Genomic DNA, 21867 nt, shown 5'->3' with positions numbered 1-21867 from the left:
AGAAGGAATCAAATTTCAAGAATGATTGGATTTGGTTGACAAACTTTTCTAACATTTCCAACATTTTTACATCACCACAAGATTTTGTCCCCAAATTTATGCTTTGCTTATCTCTCTTATTAATCTATGTTGGATTATATGTAAACACGTCCTTTTTCAATCAAATCTGCAATTTCAATTTCTTTAGTAAAACATCTATCCAATTTTATTATAAAAATTCAAATCAAAAAAATATCCTAAATGATGCATAAACTCGAACGACTTATTTCTAAAACGACATATTATACAAAAAAGAACATAAACAAATTTGGTGTCCTCCTAACTGTGATGCTTTTGAACCGAGAGGAGGTGGAAGCGACAAAATGAGTAAGCAACAGCCTAGTCGAAGCTACAACCCAATATTCCCTGGTCGCAAAATTTAGATAAATAACAACAAAAGTTGAAAACCACCTTCATTACCATAAAGTAAGCTGCATATTTAGGAAAAGGATCCATTCATCTGAAATCTTCTTATGTTTCACGCTAGTTTTATAGGCTACTCATGAACCACATGATAAAAGAACACTATGATTCACCAAAATCATGCAAATAATCTCAGTAACAGTATAAAAAGTCAAATAATTTAATTGCAAAAAAACTTATAGTGACTCAGTGAATACAAGTGGCCGGAGGCGAAGCAAGCAAGGGAGGTTGGGACTGCACCATATTAAAATAAAAATACAATTTCAATAATAAAAATACAATTTCAATAATAAAAATAGAAGAAGAAAAAGCGTAGAAATTGTAAACTTGATCTTGGTTGATACAATTTCAATAATAAAAATACAGGGTCATGACATTCAGCCAAATTAACACATTCGTAACCCCATCCAATTAGCAAATTCTAAAGAAAGAACATGATTCTTAACCATGAAGGATACTCAACTGTTGTTTCTATTCATGCCAAATAAACTTGAAGAAGGACAAATTAAAAATATAATAACCTTCAAATTTCATAAATGAAACAAAATCTAGAACCACCAAAAGATGCAAGAGAACCCCCCAAAAAACAGATTTGATAAATTCAAGAGCTAACTTTGTTGAATGTTTTAGCAAAATGAATATCCACCAAACTTATAACCTGTGAAAGTTCTAAACAATACCATTATGGAAACAAGCTTAACTAAAACTCTAACATCTTTCTTAACTTGACAAAAAATTTCTTTCATATAGAAGAAGATTGTATTGTGCATTCAAACTCCGTAAAGAGTGTCATAGCTTTCTTAGTTTTGTAGTGAAATTAAATATAAACTTGTATAATATGATAGGCTCCTTATTCTTTTTTTTCCCCCAGAATATAGCTAATATTTGTTCTCAACTAGTGAAAATGCAAATCTGCAAATCTAAAATTAAATATACCTGTTATTAGCAAACAGAGACGACACGCTCCGAGCAATCTGGATTATATATTCAACAAATCAAAGTAAAATTAATAAAGGGGTGTAAAGGAAAATTCCAAATTTGTGTAAAAAATCAATGGAAGGTAATTTAAAACATTATATTATGTTTTGTGGTATATACTCAAAAAAAAATACAACAATTCTTTACATATGTTTGCTTGTAAAAAGTATGCAACATGTATTACAGTAGAAGAGTTTTTAGGTAACTAAAATGATTTAATATAATGAAAGGTGAGACAAATTTTATTCAAATTAATTAATCCAAAAAGTATATATTATTGCATTAAAAAGAGTTTTTGCCAAAAAAATAAACTCATCCACAATGGTGGAATATTTACGTACTACCAACTAAATTGAATAGACATCAAAAATAAAAACAAAATAAAAAGATAGACATAATCAAATATAATTGTCCAAAAAGAAGACAAAACAGCAGAGAAAGCAGAGGCAGATACTAAATTAGAAATGCTTTTAGTTCATTTGATTGTTAGATGTTGATCAATTTTAGATGCAAAATCATCATACTTAATTTATTTTTTTGTGAAACGAACATGATGTAAATATATTTGTTACAAAATATTATAATAATTTCATTTGACAATTGAAATTTATTTTATAATAAGATAATATTTTAGAATAATCAGTATCATGTATAAACTAGATAATAAATAATGCTTAATTTAAATTACATATATTCTATATATGAGAGTACTTATTGACACATTAGACTTGTAAGAGATAAATGAAGCTGAGCATTATTTAAACAAATACTCATATTTATATAATTAAAATATTCATATTTTATACTAGGTTAAACAATGCCGTAAGTCCTTGTGAGTATTTAGATTTTGGGGAATTTAGTATGACCTTTTAGATTAATATTGCCGTAAGTCCTTGTGAGTATTTAGATTTTTGGGAATTTAGTATGACCCTGTTCTACCTCAATATTATTTCCAAATTTGTCAACCAAGATCTCTGTTTCAGTATCACTTTCTTCCACTATGATTCCCCCCTTTTCAATTCTCTCATCATCTATTCATCTCAGTTAACTACATAATAGCAGCAGACTGCCAAAGTTTGGTCTACTATAGCTACCCAATAAATATTACAATCATATTTAAAATACATTAGCCACCCCATTTTTTTTTCTTCTTTCTCTCCTATGTGATGCATGTTATATAGTTTTATGTGTGTCGCATTCTGCAGTCAATTTCTAATCCTTTACCCTCGTCTGTGATCTAGCAGCTGCTTACCTAGCCTTCCCCCCCCACCCTAGGGGAACTAACCCATTATCTTAAAAGTAATGAACCCCTTTTATTTTTTCCTTTTAATTTTAGCCAAGCATTTCGGGATATTAATTGTTCTTATGTTCTTAGACACAATTTACTTATCCAGTTCAGCTAGCAATATACACATGACTAGAAAGCAAGAGGGCAAAGAAATTAAGTAAATTAACCTCAAAAAATGTACTCTTACAGGAATCGAAGCTTTTGAAGCTTGCCCAGAGTAGATGGAATGTGCCCGGTTAAAGTATTCCAAGATCCTCTAGGATTATACCAGATATGTTATTACTATAAAGCTCCCTGTCAAAAAAAAATGGTAATCTTCAGCAAAAGAAGTTCAATAGAAGCACATAAACCATGCATGTATCTATGAAAATGCAACCAAATCCAATGGAAAGATGACAACAGATGCAAACCATTGTGTAATGACAAAAGCATAGAACATCATTGTTTACAACTATTTCTACAGGTATACCTGAATACCTCAGACATTCTGGTCAGTTTTGGTTACTAGGATGACAAAATCATGCTGGTGTTTTGTTTTTCCTTTATGTATGTCTCAATATTCTAACAATGAGAGGTAGCATGTAAGAAATGAGTTATCTATTTTGGGGTCAACCAAAATTAGACTAGGCCTACACTATCGACTTACAAATTCTGCAAAGCCGGAAGCTGTCCAAGCTGTGGAACCAAATGACCAGACAGATGACAACAAAATCAGTCGCTCGCAAAATAAAACCAATCAAATGCATATAAAATAACTTCAATTAACACCAACTGTTTTCTTTTACACAACAAATCAATAAGAACAACAGAAGAACACATGCAACCCCAAATCCCCCTTAAAAACGCTTCTTTTCCTTTGATTAATTAATGCTTTTAACAATTTAAACCCAAAATGAAACAACTTCCAATTCCCTGTTAGAACGAACCAACAAAGCCTATATACTTCAGTAAAATGAATGATGCAATATAAAACCAAAAGAGCTAAAAAACTCAGTAAATGAATGATATTAATTAGCATACAAGGAAAATGATCATAGTTTATATGAAGAAAAAATACCTGAAACTAGGTGCAAACTTCTGGGTCTGTTACCGAAAACAAAGAAAGAAAGGAGAAGAATTTGGGGCTTCTGGGTTAAAACTTCAGTATGTTACAGAAAACAAAGAAAGGAGATAAAGGCGAAGCAAGAAATTGGGGCTACTGGCCGAAGGCGAAGCAAGCAATGAAGGAGATAAAGGAGAGACAAACCCAGGAAACAGAGGGCAAATTAGGGCGTGAAACTAAAACGGATGTAAACTGAGGAGGAGCCAGGGATTAGAAAACAGAGATTTTCGGGGATTAGGGCCGTAACGTATTAGGGGTGTATTAGCCAATACATTGAACCAAACAACTTCTTAAGAGGGGCTTAAGTGGGGCCCACGGATTAGGGGTGTATTGGCTAATCCAATACATTGAACCAAACATAGTGTAAGCTTTTCCCTCTAAAGAACACAAAACTTTAGTTCTTTCTCTCCTTTATTCTGTACACAGATTTCCCTTTCTTTCGCTGCATCTATCCATTTCTTTTACAAGCAAACAAAACATCAAGTCACTTGTGGCTGCTACCATTTCCCTAGCCATTTGCATCACCACCCTCCAATTGAGCTTCACTACCACAACCCCCAGCTCCTAAACCTACCAAGCTAAGCTTCACGCGGCCCTGAGGAAGCTGGTCTGGAAACGGTAAATCCCAAAATCAAATCCCTAAAATTACCCCCGTTCGACCATGTATATATTGCGTACTGTATTTATTGTGAGTTGGAATTTAAACCTAGGTCATTGTTTTTCATTCTCCAACAAATCTAGGGGGAAGATTTATCTATTTATTTGTTCTTTTATAGATTGTCTGTAAATAGAAACAACGTCATTTTCTTTTGGCTTCCAAGTTTTAAAGGAGGATATCCAAAACTCACCCACCACTAGAAATGGTAGTGGATGCAAAACCTTCAATTTTCCTTACCAATAGAACATATCAGATTCTATTTGCTTTTTCACTTACCATTAATGATAATTTCTTTTTCCCTTCTTGAGATTTTTAAGATATCTATTTAACTAATTCAAGGACAAAACCGCATAAACATGTGACAATGTGCATCATTTTTATTTCATCTATTTTCCCATGCCCTGTGATGTCATATATGTTCATTGTCTTCTTCTTACTATATTGTCTTTTTGTCATGGTTATGCAATTATAATGGATAGATTATGCCTGCTTTTCCTTCATTTCTTATTTCACATTTTATAGCCTATAAATTTATGAGAAATGACAATTGTGTTGTTTTTATAGCCTATAATGGATAGATTCGTTCGAACGGTCTCCCCTATATATATATATACATACTTTATTTCTTTTTCCTAGGAAAATGGCTGGCAAAGCTCGAACATTAAGAGGTGTAGGAATTGAGGTAAATGTTGTTGCTTTCAGCTTCTTAGTTGATTTTGTGAAGCGAGTACTTGATTATTTTTTTCTGGGGATTTTTTTACAACTTAGAAGTAGGGAGAAGTTAGTACTAAATCTTCGATTGCTTGCATCAATGCCGGTGACTATCTAGTAAATGTTGTAGCTTTAAGTTTTATACTTGACCTTTTTGCCTTGTGGATCAATTAGATGTATGGAATGCAAAATGTAAATATATGATCTATGGATATATTAGATCCATGATCACACTTGAGAAAAAGATAAATACTTAGCTTTCTGTACAACTCAGATCATAATTCTTCAACTGATCCAGTAAAATAACACTTAGGTGTCGATCTGGGCAAACCTTGTCTTTCCATGATGATATACTTGAACTTTTCTCAGTTGCTTCTAGTTCTTTTTTTCTTTCTTTTATTAGTCTTTGCCTTAATATGCTTGTCCATGTCTATTTTCCATCTTCTATATTTTCTTAATCTTTTATACGCATTCTTCTTCCATAGGATCTTGATAAGTTCAAAACCATTCTTTAAAACTTTTGATTTCAAAAAAGTTTTTTGATAAGTTCGGATGATGATGAATGAGGCCTGCTGCATATTAGTTGATTGGGCATATGACATGCCAACAATTAACTAATTTTCTAAAATTTTAAAAGTAAAAGAAATGATAAATTTTTAAAATAAAATTTATTAAAAAGTTTTAGTATTTTTTAATTTTAAAAAAGTTAATTAATTGTTAACGTGACCTTCATATGGCAATCCACGTGTATGCCATGTTAGTAAAGTTAAAAAATTGTTAACTTTTCTATTTATTTTAGTATGATTTGACAAATAATATAAGTTTAAGAATCAAATAGAGGGCTAAAATGACTTTTTTTTATAAAGTTTAGATGACTAAAAAAGTCATTATATCTACATACTTTTATTAGGGGTAAGCGTTCGATCGAATTGAGTGAAAAAAAATTTCAAGTTAATTGAGTTAACGAGTCCTATTTTATCATCTTAACTAGATTTGAAATTTTTTTGAATCGAGTAAAACGAAATTCGAGTTGAATCGAATCGAGTGAAATTATTTGAATTAAATTAAAAAAATTAAACATGTTAAATTAAAATCTTGTTACAGTATATTTAATTTTTGTCGGAGCACATAAATTTGAAATCATATATATATTTGAAAATTTTTTCAAAGCAAAATAATAATAATAAAAGATATTTTAGTATGATAAACTTGAATATTTTATTAACTTATTTAGGTGTCAAAATTATTATTTTAGAAAAAAAATTAAAATTAAAATTTTGTTTTACACTCTTTAGAATTTTTTTAACAATTTTTATAATTTTTTTCAAAATATATAAATTTGGAAATTTTTATGAATATTTTGAATTTTAAAATTTATTTTGAATTTATTTTATGTGATTTTTGTTGAAAGAGAGATAAATTAGTTCATTTTCAAAATTGATAAGAACCAAAAGAGTATTTACGTTAATTTATTATTCAAATTAATCGAATTGTAAAATTTAACTCAATTTGAATTCAAAACTCCAATTATATATTATTCGGTTACTGTAGCACCTTAAACCTGGCTTAGACTAGAGGTGCTCATGGGTCGGGCCGGGCTGGGTTTGGGTCAGGCTCAACTAAAAATTTAGGCCCATTCATTGTGCTCGGGCCGAGCAGGGTCGGGCCTAAAAAATGGGACTAAAATTTTGCCCAAGTTCGGCCTAAATAAAAATGCTAAAATCTGAGCCCGGCCCGCCCATATTAATTTTTTATATTATTTTATATAATTTTTAAATATATATAATATATCAAAAATACTAAAAAAATCAAAATAAATATTTTTCAGCAAATTGAAAATAAATTTTAAAAAATATGTAGACTTAAATAGCACTAAGATAGATGCAACTTAACAAGCAAATACCTCTAAAATAATAACAAAATTAACAAATGCCTTTAAAATAATAACAAAATTAATAATAAAATAAGTTTTATACAATATCCAAACAATAACAACAAAATAGTAGCAATATAATAGTAATATGATAGCAAAATAAGGAGAAAACAACAAGAAAATAACATTAAAAAAAATAGATTTTTTTTGTCATTTAGTGAATTCGGGTCGGGCCGGGCTGGGCTCGGGCCAAAAATATCATACCCGAGGCCTGGCTTGTTTTTTAAACGGGCTTTATTTTTTTGTCCAAGCCCGTTTTTCGAGCCTATATTTTTGTCCAAACCCACTCACATTTCGGGCGGGCCTTTGGGCCGGGCCGGGTAGCCTGACCCATGAGCAGGTTTAGCCTAGACGTCCAGTCCAAGTTTAAAGAGTTATGTTAACGATACTCAAATACCACACATATAACACAATAATACTAAACCGTACGTCGCATAATATTCATCACAAAGATTAGTTAAGTATATAATTATCCAAAAGTCATACTATCATAGTTTACCGAAATTTCTAAAGTAGTATTTAAATGAAAAATAAAAGCTTAACTGGTGCTAACCCTTTCAAGACTGAGAACCACTTGAAATCCAACCAACAATAAAGTGAGTCGTGAACTCAGTGCATAAAGAAGTTTGTTTACATAAACATATTTACCAAACTGTTCACATAAACACATTTACCAAATAGTGTCTGTATTCAAAGATTTGATTTGATAACAGAAACATTTCTAGTTCAAATTTAAGACAGATAAATTTTAGATGGAGAAACAATTTCAGTTTCATATACAGAACAGATCAGATCCAGATGCAGATATTCCTAACCCTATTTGTTACACACTATCTTCGGCCATCCCAACACACCGTTAAAGGCGTTCAATGCCCAACCAACCCTACACAGTATAGAGTGTCTGTCTGACACGTTTACAGGAACGCAACTTAGCTGCTAAATCGTAATGCGACGAAGCGTTGGGATCAGAATTATACATAATTTAGAACAGATTACTTCATTCTTTACATTATCCTAACCCATGCATGTGCAGAGAACCAATATCCACAATATGTATTCAGTTATTCTAAATTGTTCTACAAGTAAATAGCACAGTTCAATATTAGACTATCACAGTGCACATATAGGTATAGAGTTCATGCATATGTCACAGGGTATCAGATAATTCTCATTCAGTCAAATTCAAACCATTCATATCATGGGGACGTCAATATTAGTCTTAAGTAATATTTACGGCCTCAAAAACAGTTTCGGGCCCTTTTATATACGCCACGTGACCTGGACACACGCCGTGTCCTTGTCAGTGTGGTTTACATGGCCAAGACACATGTCTATGTCCTTGCACGTGTGGTTTTAAAGCATAAATCAGAGAGTTACACGGCCTGGACACATAGCCATGTCCTTGCTTGTGTGACTCACAAGGCTTGGGCACACACCCATGTACTCGCTCGTATTGTCGTAAGTCACAAACAGTGAGTTACACTGTCTAGACACATGCCCGTGTGAACCCTGCACTAATATTGTCACACACGGCCTGGACATACGTCCATGTGTCTTGCCCGTGTGGCTCCAATTTCATGAACAGCGAGTTACATGGCCACCCACACAGCCGTGTAGCGTCGATAGCCACCAATTCCGGTGACCAAAACTTGCAAAATTAATGTTTTCAGTACTCGCCTGAAGAGATTTCGAAGTAGCAACAATGCAAAAGATCCTCAAAGACTAAAACAATCATTCAATTACACAATTTAGCCATTTAATCAACAGAATTTCCCGATTACGCACATAATGCCTGTGTCAAGAGTTTCGACACGAAACCTTCAACGGACCCAAACTTACCGAAATTTCAGCGACAATCACGAAAATTGTCGTGTTGTTATTCCTTATTGCCAATATTCTCGCCTATTAGGGAAACAAACGATCGTTTATCCAAGATTCTCGCAACTCACAAAATACCCAATTCAAAGCAAGTTACGAAAATGAAAGAAAACTGTGGAAACACTCACATTGATAGTTACTTGGTCGATAGCCTTCTGACCAACAACTAACAACAAATTTCAGTTAATCTCGCATCCCTCACGACTATGATTAGCAAAAATTAAAGAAACGAAAAAGAACAGAATTGCTGAAGAAAAAAAGGGAATAAAAACTAAAGAAGAAAAGAACTAACGTTAATTAGATTTCTAACTTCCCAGCAGACATTTAGCATTTGACAAAAAAAAATCCTTTCGTCCTTTCCGAAACTCGAACTATGTAATGCATTATTAAGAGTTACTTTTAAAATAACAAAAGTTTTAACGACACAACTCGAACTCTAAACCTTAAACACAAAAATAAAGCACAGAACCAATGATATTAAAATTTAATTAATGTAAATTCTCACAATTAAATTCTTAAAATTCTGAGCGTTAGAGTTATGCACTCTAACTTTTACAAAGAGGCAGTTAGATCTAGCTTTGATTTTTGTGCTTTTTTTTATGACTTTGATTTATAATGAGACACCGAGATGGAAACAAAAATTGTCGCGTTCTTTTGATAAATGAAGATGTTGGTGTTATGAACAATTAATCCAGATGAAGTAGCAAGGTCAACAGAAGCTTGAGCAACAAGGCTCGAGGCTTGTAGAGCAAATAACAGAATTTGCTTAAGAACGGAAAAGAAAAAAAAGAAAAATGAGAGTATTTTGAATGAAAAGCTGATATTTTCATTAAGAATGAATAATGGCATAATGCCAATACATAAAACCAAGCATTCAGCTTGTCAAAATCAGTATATGGTCACCTAAACAATACCTACTACCACTAATACATTGAAACTTGGTAAACCGAGCTTGCACACATGAACAAAGTTGAGTTAACAGCTCAATCACTATCAAATTACATCAAACATCAAATTAACATAGTTCAACATGAACTAAATTACATTACATCAAACTAAGGTTACAAAATGAACAAAAATAAATAGCTGCACTTGCTTCAGTAGCTCCTGCATGGCTCAGCCTTTTTGGCCTACTTCTTGGCTGCTCCTAGTGCTACATGCTGACCAACCTTCAACACTCCTCCTTGGCTAGCAAGTTGCAAACTCCTATTTCACTTCTTAAATGTAAGAATCTTGACGCACTAAGGGTTTTTGTCAAAATGTCAGCCAATTGCTCTTCAGAATTGCAATGAACCAGTTTCACTTCCTGTGCTTGTTCCATTCCTCTTACAACATGAAGCTTAATGTTGAAGTGCTTTGTCCTTCCATGGAAAAAGGGGTTCTTTGCAATTGCAACAACAGATTGGTTGTCACACATTATCTCTGTTACTTCCCTTTGGTGAAGATTCAGATTACCCGAGATCTTCCTTAGCCAAATGGCTTGGTTGACAGTTGCTGCAGCTGCAACATATTCTGCCTCAGCAGTTGACTGAGCAACAACATTTTGCTTCTTCGAACTCCAGCAAAAAATAGCTGCACCAAGGGTGAAAACATACCCTGAGGTGCTTTTCATATCATCCTTCGAACCAGCCCAGTCACTGTCAACATAACCAACCAATTTTAAGCTTTTAGCTTTGCTATACAGCATTCCATAGCTCAGGGTACCTTTGATGTACCTGAGCACTCTTTTGGCAGCTTGAAAGTGCTTCTCATTGCAACAATGCATGAATCTTGAGAGCAAACTTAGAGTAAACATAATGTCTGGCCTAGTGGCAATCAAATATAGCAAGCAACCTACCAAACTTCTGTAGACTGACTCACTGACCTGTTTAAAGTCTCCTTGGCTCGATAGTTTTTCTCCAATGGTAGTTGGAGTACTTGTAGCCTTGCAATTCTGTATTGAGAACTTTTTTAAAATCTTCATGGCAAACGCCTTTTGACTTAGAAAGATTCATTCCTGAGTTTGAGTTACTTCCATGCCCAAGAAGTAGGACATTTGTCCCAAATCAGACATTTCAAACATATGTTGCATTTTGGCTTTGAAATCAACCAACATTTCTTTGTCTCCTCCTGTCACTAGTAGGTGATCAATATACAAGGATATATGAGCTGAGTCTGTACTCCTTCCTTTTTAACATACAATGTTGGCTCACTAATGCTCCTTTCAAATCCCAAACTGACCAAGTAGCTACCGATTATGCTATACCAGGCCCTTGGTGCCTATTTCAAGCCATATAAGGCCTTTTTTAGTCTATACACCATGTCTTCTTTACAAACCACTTTGAAACCTTGAGGTTGCTTTATAAAAATCTCTTCTTCAAGGAAACCATTAAGAAAAGCAGACTTCACATCAAGTTGATGGATTTCCCATTGTATTTGTGCTGCTAAGGCAATTAGCAGCCTGATGGTATCAAGCTTAGCAACTGGTGCAAAGGTATCTAGATAGGCTATGCCATACTTTTGGCTAAACCCCTTCACAACTAGTCTTGCTTTCAACTTGTTCAAACTTCCATCAGCATTCTGTTTGGCTCTATAGACTCATTTTACCCCAATAATCTTCCTGCTGGCTAGTCTTTCAACTAATTCCCAAGTCTGATTCTTTTCAATCATTCTGATTTCATCAGTGTTTCAAGCCTTCTTGAGCTTTAGCCTCTTCAAAGCAGCTTGGTTCCACTATGGCTACTTGAGCTCTTTCATAAATCTCAGCCAATGGTCTAGTGCCCCTGACTTCCATTTCAGGACTATTTTGATCAGCCTCAGTTTGATTAGCCATAAGGTCTTTAGAAATTGCCTCTGGCTCATTCTTCTCCCAATTCCAACATGATTTTTCATCGAACACTACATCTCTGCTCACAAACACCTTATTTATTGAAGGATCCAAGATTTTATAGCCCTTCTTGACTATACTGTAACCTACCAAAATACCAGGTTGTGCTTTCTTGGCCAGTTTGTCCCTCTTCCCAATTGGGACATGTGCATAGCATATGCAACCAAAGACCTTCAGGTGAGCTAATGATGGCTTAAACCCGAACCAGGCCTCAAATGGAGTTTTGTGAGCTAATGCCTTGATTGGGAGCCTGTTTTGAATATAAACAGCAGTGTTAACTGCCTCAGCCCATAAGGTTTTGGGCAAATTCTTCTCAAACATTAAGCATCTGGCCATATCCATCAAGCTCCTGTTCTTTCTTTCACTTACACCATTCTGTTGAGGTGTGTAAGTGTTAGTAGGCTGATGTTTAATGCCTTGTTCATCACAAAAGGCTTGAAACTAAGCTGAGGTGTACTCAGTTCCATTATCGAACCTTAGGGTCTTGAGTTTGCAGCCTTTTTCAGTCTCTGCAGCAGTCTTGAACTTCCAAAACACTGAGGCCACTTCTGATTTGTGCTTCAAGAAGTAAATCCAGCACAATCTCGAATGATTATCAAAAAAGAAGAATGAAATACCTGCTGCCATTCAAGGATTGAGTCCTCATGGGGCCGCACATATCAGTGTGTACAAGCTACAGCTTTTCTGAGGCTCTCCAAGCCTTATTTGAAGGAAATGGAAGTCTGCCCTGCGTCCCTGGTTGACATACTTCACAAACCTCCTCATTTTCATCTGAGTTGATGAAGTTCTCAACTAGATCTTCTTTGGTTAGCTAATCCATCAATCTGTAGTTGGCATGATCAAGCCTTTGGTGCCAAAGCTTGGATTCATCTAGTGAGGTTGTGTAGGCAGTGTGTAGACCCTTATTCCAATCCATAACAAAACTTTTATCAGTCATTGCTACTGACATGAGCCTGAATCCAGTTGGATCATTGATTTGGCACTCATTGCCTTTGAACACTACAGTTTAGCCTTTCTCAAGCAACTGAGCTATGCTGAGTAGACTTCTGTCAATCTCAGGCACCAACAACACATTTGAAACAAGTTTGTTGCCTGTGGGAGTGCTTATCAACACATCCCCTTTGCCTTCTGCCTTGATGAAGTGGCCATTACCAACTTTCACCTTTGTTTTGAAGCTTCTATCAATTGTTTTGAAGATTGAAATATCTGATGTCATGTGATTTGTGCAGCCACTGTCTATAAGCCATCCCTTCGTGGCCTTCTCCTTAGCATCTGGTGTCATTTGATTTGTGCAGCCACTGTCTATAAACCATCCCTTTGTGGTTTTCTCCTTAGCAGCTGAGCATGAAACTGCAAAAACTTGCTCCTCATGGTCACTGCCCTCTTCTGCTACTCGAGCTTCAGCCTTTGGCTGTTGTGGCTGACCCTGCCTTGGTTTGCCTTTGTTTTTGCAAACCTTTTCAACATGGCCCATATTGGCACTGCACATTTGGTCTAAACCAACAATTTGCTTCTAGATGACCATGTCTTTTGCAATGCCTGCAAGGTTGGTCCCTTCTTCTTGGAGCATCTGACTTAGGCTTGTCTCTCCAAGTCATTTTTCCTTTGTAGGCAAAGCTAGTTGAGCTAGATTTGGTTTTGGCTTGGAAGGCACCTTCTTGGTGCTCCTCCAATCTGCTAGCTCTTCTTTGCTCTTGTGCATAGAGGGCATTGATCAGCTCTGTCAATGAGATGCTGGTCAGGTCCTTTGAGTCTTTGAGGGAAGATATTTTTGCCTCATACCTTTTAGGTAGGGTTGAGATCATTTTCTCCACTATCCTTACTTCACTGAACTGCTCTCCAAGAAGCCTTATGCTGTTTACCACAACCATGATTCTATCAGAGTATTGCTTGACAGTTTCTTCCTCCTTCATCTTCAAATTCTCGAAATCCCTTCTCAAATGCAGTAGCTGTTGCTGCCTTGTCCTCTCTGTCCCTTGGAACTCCTCCTTCAATCTATTCCAGGCCTGCTTTGGTGTCTCACAGGCCATGATCCTTGTGAAGATCACATCTAATACACAATTCTGAATGCAAGACATGGCTTTGTGCCTCTTGGTCCTTTCATCAGCATGCTGCCTGATCTGAGCCACTGTTGGGTTGACTCTAAGTGGTACTGGTTCAACATCTAAGTTGACCACCTCCCATAGGTCTAATGCCTGCAGGTAGGTCTTCATTTTGACCACCCATATGTGATAGCCCTCTCCATTGAAGACTGGTGGTGCAGTTGGTGAGAAACCTGATGAAGCCATCGATCTTGAAGTTAGAAAGAAACAAGTCCACTAAGATTATAGCTCTAGATACCAATTGTTGGTGTTATGAACAATTAATCCGGATGAAGTAGCAAAGTCAAAAGAAGCTTGAGCAGCAAGGCTTGAGGCTTGTAGAGCAAACAACAGAATTTGCTTAAGAACAGAAAAGAAAAACAAGAAAAATGTGAGTATTTTGAATGAAAAGCTGATATTTTCATTAAGAATGAATAATGGCATAATGCCAATACATAAAACCAAGCATTCAGCTTGTCAAAATCAGTATATGGTCACCTAAACAATACCTACTACCACTAATACATTGAAACTTGGTAAACCAAGCTTGCACACATGAACAAAGCTGAGTTAACAACTCAATCACTATCAAATTACATCAAACATCAAACTAACATAGTTCAAAATGAACTAAATTACATTACATCAAACTAAGGTTTCAAAATGAACAAAAATAAACAGCTGCACTTGCTTCAGCAGCTCCTGCATGGCTCAGGCTTTTTGGCCTGCTGCTTGGCTGCTCCTAGTGCTACATGCTGACCAACCTTCAACAGGAGAGTAGATAGGTTTTTCTTTCTTTCTTTCTTTTCTTATTTTGTGGTCTATATCGATAGGCTCGTCGTTTCTGTTTTCAGTTTGCTGTTATTCGCAAAATTTCATGTTTTCTAATTTGATTTGACCATGTTATTGTTGATGTAAAGATTGTTAAATTAAGTCTGGTAAGAGAAATCAAATTCTTCTTAAAGAAATTATGATTGTTCGAAGTAGAAATTGTGGATGTAAGGATTATTAAATTAAGTCTGCTATAATGTATTATTAAATTAAGTCTGCTATAAAGTATTATCTGTTGAACCTAGCAAGGGTGTGCAATCTGTGATTTTGCAGAGGGTTCGAATAGATTCCCAATGAATTTTCATCGACCATGGCATTGTAGATGTAATAATTGAGGAGGTAAACAATCTATCTATTTTGTGTTTTCAGAAGACAGATATGGATGGTATTCGTCACTTTTCCATTAACGCAACCGATCTGCTTGAATCCGGTTAATGCATTGACTTTGAAGCAATAGCATTATTGCTATCTCATTTAATACATTTCTACTAGATACCTGTTTATTTATATGAAAGCGTCTGTATATGCTATATACCGACAACCATATTTTTACCAATCTCTCTCTCTCTCTCTCTCTCTCTTAATCTCCTTTGTTAAGCTGCTTCCAATCATGACTACAACAAACTCTCATGTTATAACATGCAAAGGTAACTCTCTCTTGTTTTGTATTGCGTGTTTATGGCCCTTGGATTTTCAAAAGCACCCAGAAATTGGTCGGAATTTTGATTGATTAGTTTGGATCTTTGAAATTTTAATGTGGCAGGCATTGTAAGTTGGGGAAAAGGGGAGCCATTGAAGGTCGAAGAGATACAAGTAGAACCACCAAAATCAAATGAAGTTCGAGTTAAAATGCTATATGCCAGTGTTTGTCGTACTGATTTATTGTTTGCCAATGGATTCCCAATCGTTAGTACTCTTCTTCTTTATTCACTTTGTTTTTGCTTTTGTTAGAGTAAAATGCACAGTCATTCATAATTTTTTTAATATTATTGTTTAACTTGGTGGATATGCCATTGTTATTAATTAATATATATTTTTCAATCCTTTCAGCCTGCTTTTCCTCGAGTGATGGGTCATGAAGGTGTGGGGTAAGTTTTTCTACTTACATGTTATATATATGTATATATATGTATATTATATTATATTAATAATTGTTGCAGGGTGGTGGAGAGTTTTGGAGAGGGAGTGACAGGACTAAGAGAAGGGGACCTTGTGATTCCGGCCTATATAGCGGAGTGTAAAACGTGTGAGACTTGTATGTCTGAAAAGACCAATTTATGCTTAAAATACCCATTAAGCTACAATGGGTTAATGCTGGATGGCAGTTCAAGGATGTCCATCAGAGGTCAAACTGCCTACCATGCATTTTCATGCTCAACATGGTGCCAATACCTGGTTATCAACGTCAACTTCCTTATCAAGATTGACCCAAAAACTCCACTTCCGGATGCTAGCTTCCTTTCATGTGGATTTTCAACCGGATATGGGGCTACATGGAAGGAAGCAATGGTTAAAAATGGCTCATCTGTTGCTGTTTTTGGCCTTGGAGCTGTTGGCTTGGGGGTACCTACCTTTTTTTTTTTTTTTCATTTTAGTTATCTCGGGTTAATATTTGATGAATTAAATCAGGATGCATTGAATGCAGGCCATCAAGGGAGCCAAAAGTCATGGTGCTATTAAAGTAATTGGAATAGACAATAACCCAATGAAAGCAGCAAAGGGACGAGCATTTGGAATGACGGATTTTATAAATCCCGAGGAATCTGATAAATCAATTGCCGAATTGGTGAAAGATTTAACTGCTGGAATGGGCGTTGACTATGGCTTTGAATGTACTGGGGTTCCACCCCTCATCAATCAAGCCATTCAATCCACAAAATTGGTACTGACACATCACTATCATACACTATTTTATGTATGAAAAAGGAAACCTTTTTTTTTTTAACAAATTCCTCAAATATGATTTTTTTATTATAGATTAAAGGAATTTATTCTGTTCATATCCGGGATTATGATGGTTAGGGAACAGGAAAAATCATACAGATGGGAGTAGAAGAGCCAAATGTGAACATAAACATCATAGGGCTTCTCGTTGGAAGAACATTGAAGGGGTCAATTTTTGGAGGGCTGAAAGCTAAAACCGACCTTCCAATTATATATTCAAAATGTAAAAACAGGGCGAGTTGTGTATCATATCACTTAATTGACTAACAGCTGAAGAATCGATTCCATAAATGTTTTAATTTGTTGTTGTTTCTGAACAGGAAATCCAGCTTGATGAACTTTTGAGTCATGAGATTAAGCTGGAAGACGTAGACAGTTTTTGAGTTGTTGAAGCAACCAGATTGTGTCAAGATTTTGATCAAAATTTGATCCCTATTACTCATGTTTGCCACAAATAGAGCAATGCCATGCTTAAATTGCTGTTTTCTGTTCCTGTTTTTTACTAAACTTAAACTTGTTTGTATTGGCTTAAAAATCTTTATTTTTTGTTTCAGAAGCTTAAAGTCCTTTACAAAAATAGTATTTCTACACGTAATTTTTCTTAATAAAAGAAACCTTAATTTCAAAATTTTAAAAATGGAAATCATATGTGCTGAAATCACCCATATTTATTGGTCATTTTTCTAAAAGATAATTAATTACATTAATCATATAAGCTAAATTATGAATCCAAATCAAGCCTTAACCAGAACTTTAGTCCCCATTGGAAGTTTTGCCGGGGTTTCAACTTTTTATTAATTAAGGATAAATTATACCAACAGTCGCTCAACTTTAGGGTAACGGACAAAACAGTCACTCAATTTTTGAAAAATAACAAAACAATCACCACCGATCATTTTCTATTACAGACGTAGCAGAGTTACCATTTTTTGTTACAAACATAACGGAATTGTCATTTTTCATCCCCTTATCACTACTCTCCTATCCTTCTCCCTCTTCCCTACCATCCTTCTCCCTACTCTAATTCTCTCTCCTCTTCCCCTCTTCCCCACCATCCCTTCTCTTACTTTGATTCTTTCCCTCTCCTCCACCGTCCCTTTGCTAACTCTCTTCCTTACTCTGATTCTTTCCTTTTATCCATTTTACCACATTGTGAATATGTTTGGAGCACACAATTTTAGTATAATCCTTTTTCATTTCTCGCCTTTTCGTTTTGTTGTTATTGTCATTAAGGATCAATAATCATACAAATCTCGGTGATCTATTTTTTTCAAATTTATGTTGTTCTGTCCCCAAACCACAAACCCAATTATGTAGAAATCATCAAATGGATACCACACATAGCTCAATAGATAAAAAGTAAATTTAGAGACACAAAGGCAACTTACATGTTGAAAGAGCCTTGACATTTCACATCCTTCAACAAACAAAAGCCAACACCCAAAGAAAAAAAGTCAATCCCAACACATACATATATCTATATATGTACTGAGAAATGGTTTTTTCTTTTTGAAAATTACCATAAAGAAGGAATTGAGGGTCTGGACTAAACGCTTGAGTCTGTGCTTCTTTTTCTCAAGTTCTGCTAGAGAATTGAGCAAATCGATGTCATTTTGGAGACCCTAATAATTTCAAAGTTATAAACAAAATTCAAATCTATCAGGTTCAGTAATGAAAAAAAACCAACATGAAAAGAAAACAATAACAGAACAAAACAACACAAAGAGCAACTTCAACACACCATTTTTGGTTTAGCAGCTTGGGAATTTCAACAGCAACTTATAAACCCTTGAAATCTTGAAAGGCGATAGAGAGTTAGCAAAGGGACGGTGGGGGAGAGAGAAAGAATCAAAGTAGGAGGAGGGATGTTGGGAAAGAGGGGAAGAGGGAGAGAAAATTAGAGTAGGAGGAGGGATGGTGGGGGAAGAGGGAGAGGGATGGGAGAGTAGTGATAGGGGGAAAGAAAATGGCAGCTCCGTTAAGTTTGTAACGGAAAATGGTAGCTTCGTTACGTCTATAACGGAAAATGGTTAGTGGTGACTGTTTTGTTATTTTTAAAAAGTTGAGTGACTGAATTGAAATTTGAGTGACTATTTTGTTAGCTACCCCAAAGTTGAGTGATTGTTGGTGTAATTTACCCATTAATTAATTAATTTTAAAGAAGAGACAGATAATATGGGTGGTTCCTATAAGTTTTTTTAAACTAGTCACTTAATTAACTGAGATTGTTTTTTTAGGGGTGAGCAAAACTCTATTCAACTCGAAAAAATCGAAAAAAAATTTAAATTTTAAGTTAAACGAATTGAGTTATTCAAGTAAACTCAAATTATTTTTTTCGAATTTCAAGTTCGAATCAAGTTTAATTTTCGAATTTCAATAACTCGAATGATTCGAATAAATCGAGTATCAAACTATAATATTTTACATTTTTACCCCAAACTTTTTTACTTTTCCCCTAATACTTTTACTCCTCCACTTTCCCCTTAAAACTTTTACTCCCCGCCCATCTCACCCCTGATTTACCTCAAACCCATTTTCTTCCCAATTTTTTTTGAATATCATCCCCCATTTACTCCCAAATAAAAAATCATCCAAACAAACTTTAAACCTAAATAATAATAATTTTATTTATATCTATTATTTATATTATTAAATTAAATTTCACATTTTGTACTATTTATATTATTGAATTGTTTAATCATATTAAATCTTTATAAATTTATGTTAAAATTGAATTATTGATGATGCTATAAAATATTCATGTTAAAATTTTATGTTGGTATCAATTTCACATTTTATCTTTAAGATAACTTTTATTAAAAAATTACATTTTTTATATTTAATATACTTTTTAATTTCAAAATACACATTGACAAAAATTAGAAGATAATTAAAGTAATTAAGCAAGCAAATAAGCTAACCTGTATATAAAAGATTAATAAATAAATTATAAGGAGATGAAAATTAATAACAAATTTGATTAAGATGGGCAAATTTGATTGCGGTGGGTGACAATGGCTATAAGGACCCAAGGTCATTTTCTTAAAATTTAATTCGAACAAATATATTTGATTCGAATTCCATCTCACTTGACTTGATTCGAGAAAATTTTAAATCAAGTTAGGATGATAAAATAGGATTCGTCAACTCAATTAACTGAAAATTTTTTTATTCGATTCAATTCGATCGAACGCTCACCCCTACCGAATATCATGTCCAATATATATATATATATAGTACCCACGTACAATTTATAAAAATTAAAGTCCAATTCAAACTCTAATTTAATAAAAATAATATTTTTACAAAGATATTAAATTTGTAATAATATTTTAAATTTTGCTAGTTATAATTATAGAATTTTACATGTTTTGTTTGCTTTATATACGAAAAAAATTATTCACTTTCTAAATATTTTGCTCTTTCAAGTATTGGTGTATGGTTGCTCTTTAGTCTTCGATGGTTCTCGCCTACTCTATTTTGAATGATTTCTTAAGTTATTGCTTATATTTTCAACTTATACAAATATTGAGATTTATTTTTTAAGCTTTTAGGTAAGAATGAATAAATGATATTTTTTTCCCTATTAAGTTTCTTATCTAAAATTAATTTTACTAAGTTATAAAATTAATATTCAAGAACTTTTATCTTATTCAAAGATCCAACATGTATATTTTATTTGAATAAAAGATTAACTCATGAAATTGACAAGTAAAATATTATATTTTTCATCATATATTTTAATTTATTGCAAATCTTAGAATTAATTTGCATTGATTATATAAAATATGTTATATTTGTTATTCCGTTTATTTGAATAAATTTAAATAGTGAATATCCATTTTGGTTAAATATTCATAAAATAAATAACACATTTTGTAAGCTATATTTTTAGGGTAAATTAGACATATATGTCAATTTTAAAACTTACTTGATGGATTAGGAAAAATTTCACCATATTTATCGGAATAGGCTGTTGGACGCGTTTTCCCCTCTCTCTCCAAGAATGATTTCTCCCAACGGTCGAATTCCAACGGCCATAAAAAAAAGGCAAACAACCACATTTTCATGATTCAGCTGAAAACATGTCCAATTGAGCTCGCTTTCAGTGATTCTTTCTACCACATCATTGAAGCGTGCCCTAGGCAGAGCATTTTCACTCTACCATTTTCAACTCACTTGAAAAGTTTTATTGAACCATGGGAATCTCGATCCTTTTTTCATATATCTCGAGAATCCTGAGATATTTTCAGAAATCCATAACTACGTTTTAAATTTTCCTCCTTCACTTGTTGCCATCCGTTTCCTTATATAAAGGGAGGGTTATGCTCTCCCTAGTGCATAACTCTCTTAGTCACCTCCCCTCACCCCTAAAAACTTCTCTAAACCATTGCTTATATTTTTCTTTCAATTTTTTAACTTTACCAATTGATAAATTTATTTCTGTTTTGGGGAGTCGATGTGCTAGTTTTAAGATGTGTTTAAATTCACAATGATGTGTGGGGCTCTGAGACCCACATATTTCATCCGCTGCGTTGGGAAGGAACCATTGCATTAGAAGCCGCCCATCTCATTGCAACCCAAGCTTCGAGTTCGCAGTGCTTATATGGTCATGGGTTGTAGTTTAACTACAGGTCCTAGTTGACGGATGTTAATGTCCGGTCGCGACTTGGAGTATGAATTGGAGGCCTACTTGACAATGGTTATGCGACCACAGGTTCAAGTTCCAGCTCACAAGAAGAGGATGCTTTGTTAAACCGATAGTAAGTTTGGCATGATAATTGTAGGGGAAAACGCAAAGGCTTTCTGATATAACCCACTTATTTTTTTCTTCGTCAACACCAAAGGCAATATTGTTAACCTCTCTCTTGTTTGAAACCAGTGACGAAGTTGGGGGCAGGTGCATTGTTAGGGGGTGAGCGACTATCGCGTTGGACAAAAGCTGGAGGTCGTTTTGGCTCAACAATGGTTGTTGCGATTAAATCACTGACTAATAATTACAACCACTATCGCCTTGACATGACTTGACCTCCAGCTACCGCTGCACCTCGACTCAGCCTCTAGCTTCTCTCCACCGCTACCATCTCTCCTCCCCTGACAGTGCTCTTCTATCCAACTCTGTCACCATTTCAGAC

The 21867-nt window shown here is 34.5% G+C and overlaps 2 protein-coding genes and 1 long non-coding RNA gene across 5 annotated transcripts; 1 reads left to right on the top strand and 2 right to left on the bottom strand.

Moving 5' to 3' along the window:
* Positions 1 to 640: 640 nt before the first annotated feature.
* On the bottom strand, positions 641 to 3504 carry LOC107951761 (uncharacterized). Of its 2 annotated transcripts, none has more exons than XR_005908413.1 (3): positions 3198 to 3504; positions 2916 to 3022; positions 641 to 696 (listed from the first exon to the last, which is right to left on the bottom strand). It is a non-coding gene; the product is annotated as an uncharacterized lncRNA (long non-coding RNA). The 2 variants fall into 2 exon arrangements; XR_005908419.1 differs by having other exon boundaries at positions 3375 to 3504.
* Positions 3505 to 4254: 750 nt separating this feature from the next.
* LOC107952602 (8-hydroxygeraniol oxidoreductase) lies at positions 4255 to 17217 on the top strand. 2 transcript variants are annotated; one of them, XM_041086216.1, is made up of 7 exons: positions 4255 to 5170; positions 15062 to 15435; positions 15552 to 15694; positions 15839 to 15876; positions 15949 to 16351; positions 16434 to 16670; positions 16811 to 17217. In XM_041086216.1, exons 2-7 carry the CDS (start codon positions 15297 to 15299, stop codon positions 16997 to 16999), a joined length of 1149 nt encoding a protein of 382 aa, XP_040942150.1. In that variant the 5' UTR covers positions 4255 to 5170; positions 15062 to 15296; the 3' UTR covers positions 17000 to 17217. The 2 variants fall into 2 exon arrangements, with proteins under 2 accessions (XP_040942150.1, XP_040942151.1); XM_041086217.1 differs by lacking the exon at positions 4255 to 5170 and having other exon boundaries at positions 15147 to 15435; positions 16811 to 16955; positions 17053 to 17217.
* LOC107952348 (uncharacterized) lies at positions 12883 to 13906 on the bottom strand. The gene is made up of 2 exons (XM_016887609.1): positions 13659 to 13906; positions 12883 to 13357 (listed from the first exon to the last, which is right to left on the bottom strand). Exons 1-2 carry the CDS (start codon positions 13904 to 13906, stop codon positions 12883 to 12885), a joined length of 723 nt encoding a protein of 240 aa, XP_016743098.1.
* Positions 17218 to 21867: the final 4650 nt, after the last annotated feature.

Source organism: Gossypium hirsutum, chromosome A02 (assembly GCF_007990345.1).
Source record: "Gossypium hirsutum isolate 1008001.06 chromosome A02, Gossypium_hirsutum_v2.1, whole genome shotgun sequence".
Taxonomy (NCBI): domain Eukaryota; kingdom Viridiplantae; phylum Streptophyta; class Magnoliopsida; order Malvales; family Malvaceae; genus Gossypium; species Gossypium hirsutum.
This window is presented reverse-complemented; position numbering and strand designations above follow the sequence as displayed.

What these genes read in the sequence shown, in the direction of transcription:
- LOC107952348 (XM_016887609.1), bottom strand. Translation starts at nt 13,906, where the DNA reads ATGGCCTGTGAGACACCAAAGCAGGCCTGGAATAGATTGAAGGAGGAG. An exon ending in ATCTCAACCCTACCTAAAAG is followed by an intron (nt 13,358 to 13,658) that starts GTATGAGGCAAA and finishes CCAAATGTGCAG; the next exon opens with TGCCAATATGGGCCATGTTG.
- LOC107952602 (XM_041086216.1), top strand. Translation starts at nt 15,297, where the DNA reads ATGAAAGCGTCTGTATATGCTATATACCGACAACCATATTTTTACCAA. An exon ending in TTGCCAATGGATTCCCAATC is followed by an intron (nt 15,695 to 15,838) that starts GTTAGTACTCTT and finishes CAATCCTTTCAG; the next exon opens with CCTGCTTTTCCTCGAGTGAT. An exon ending in CCATTCAATCCACAAAATTG is followed by an intron (nt 16,671 to 16,810) that starts GTACTGACACAT and finishes TATGATGGTTAG; the next exon opens with GGAACAGGAAAAATCATACA.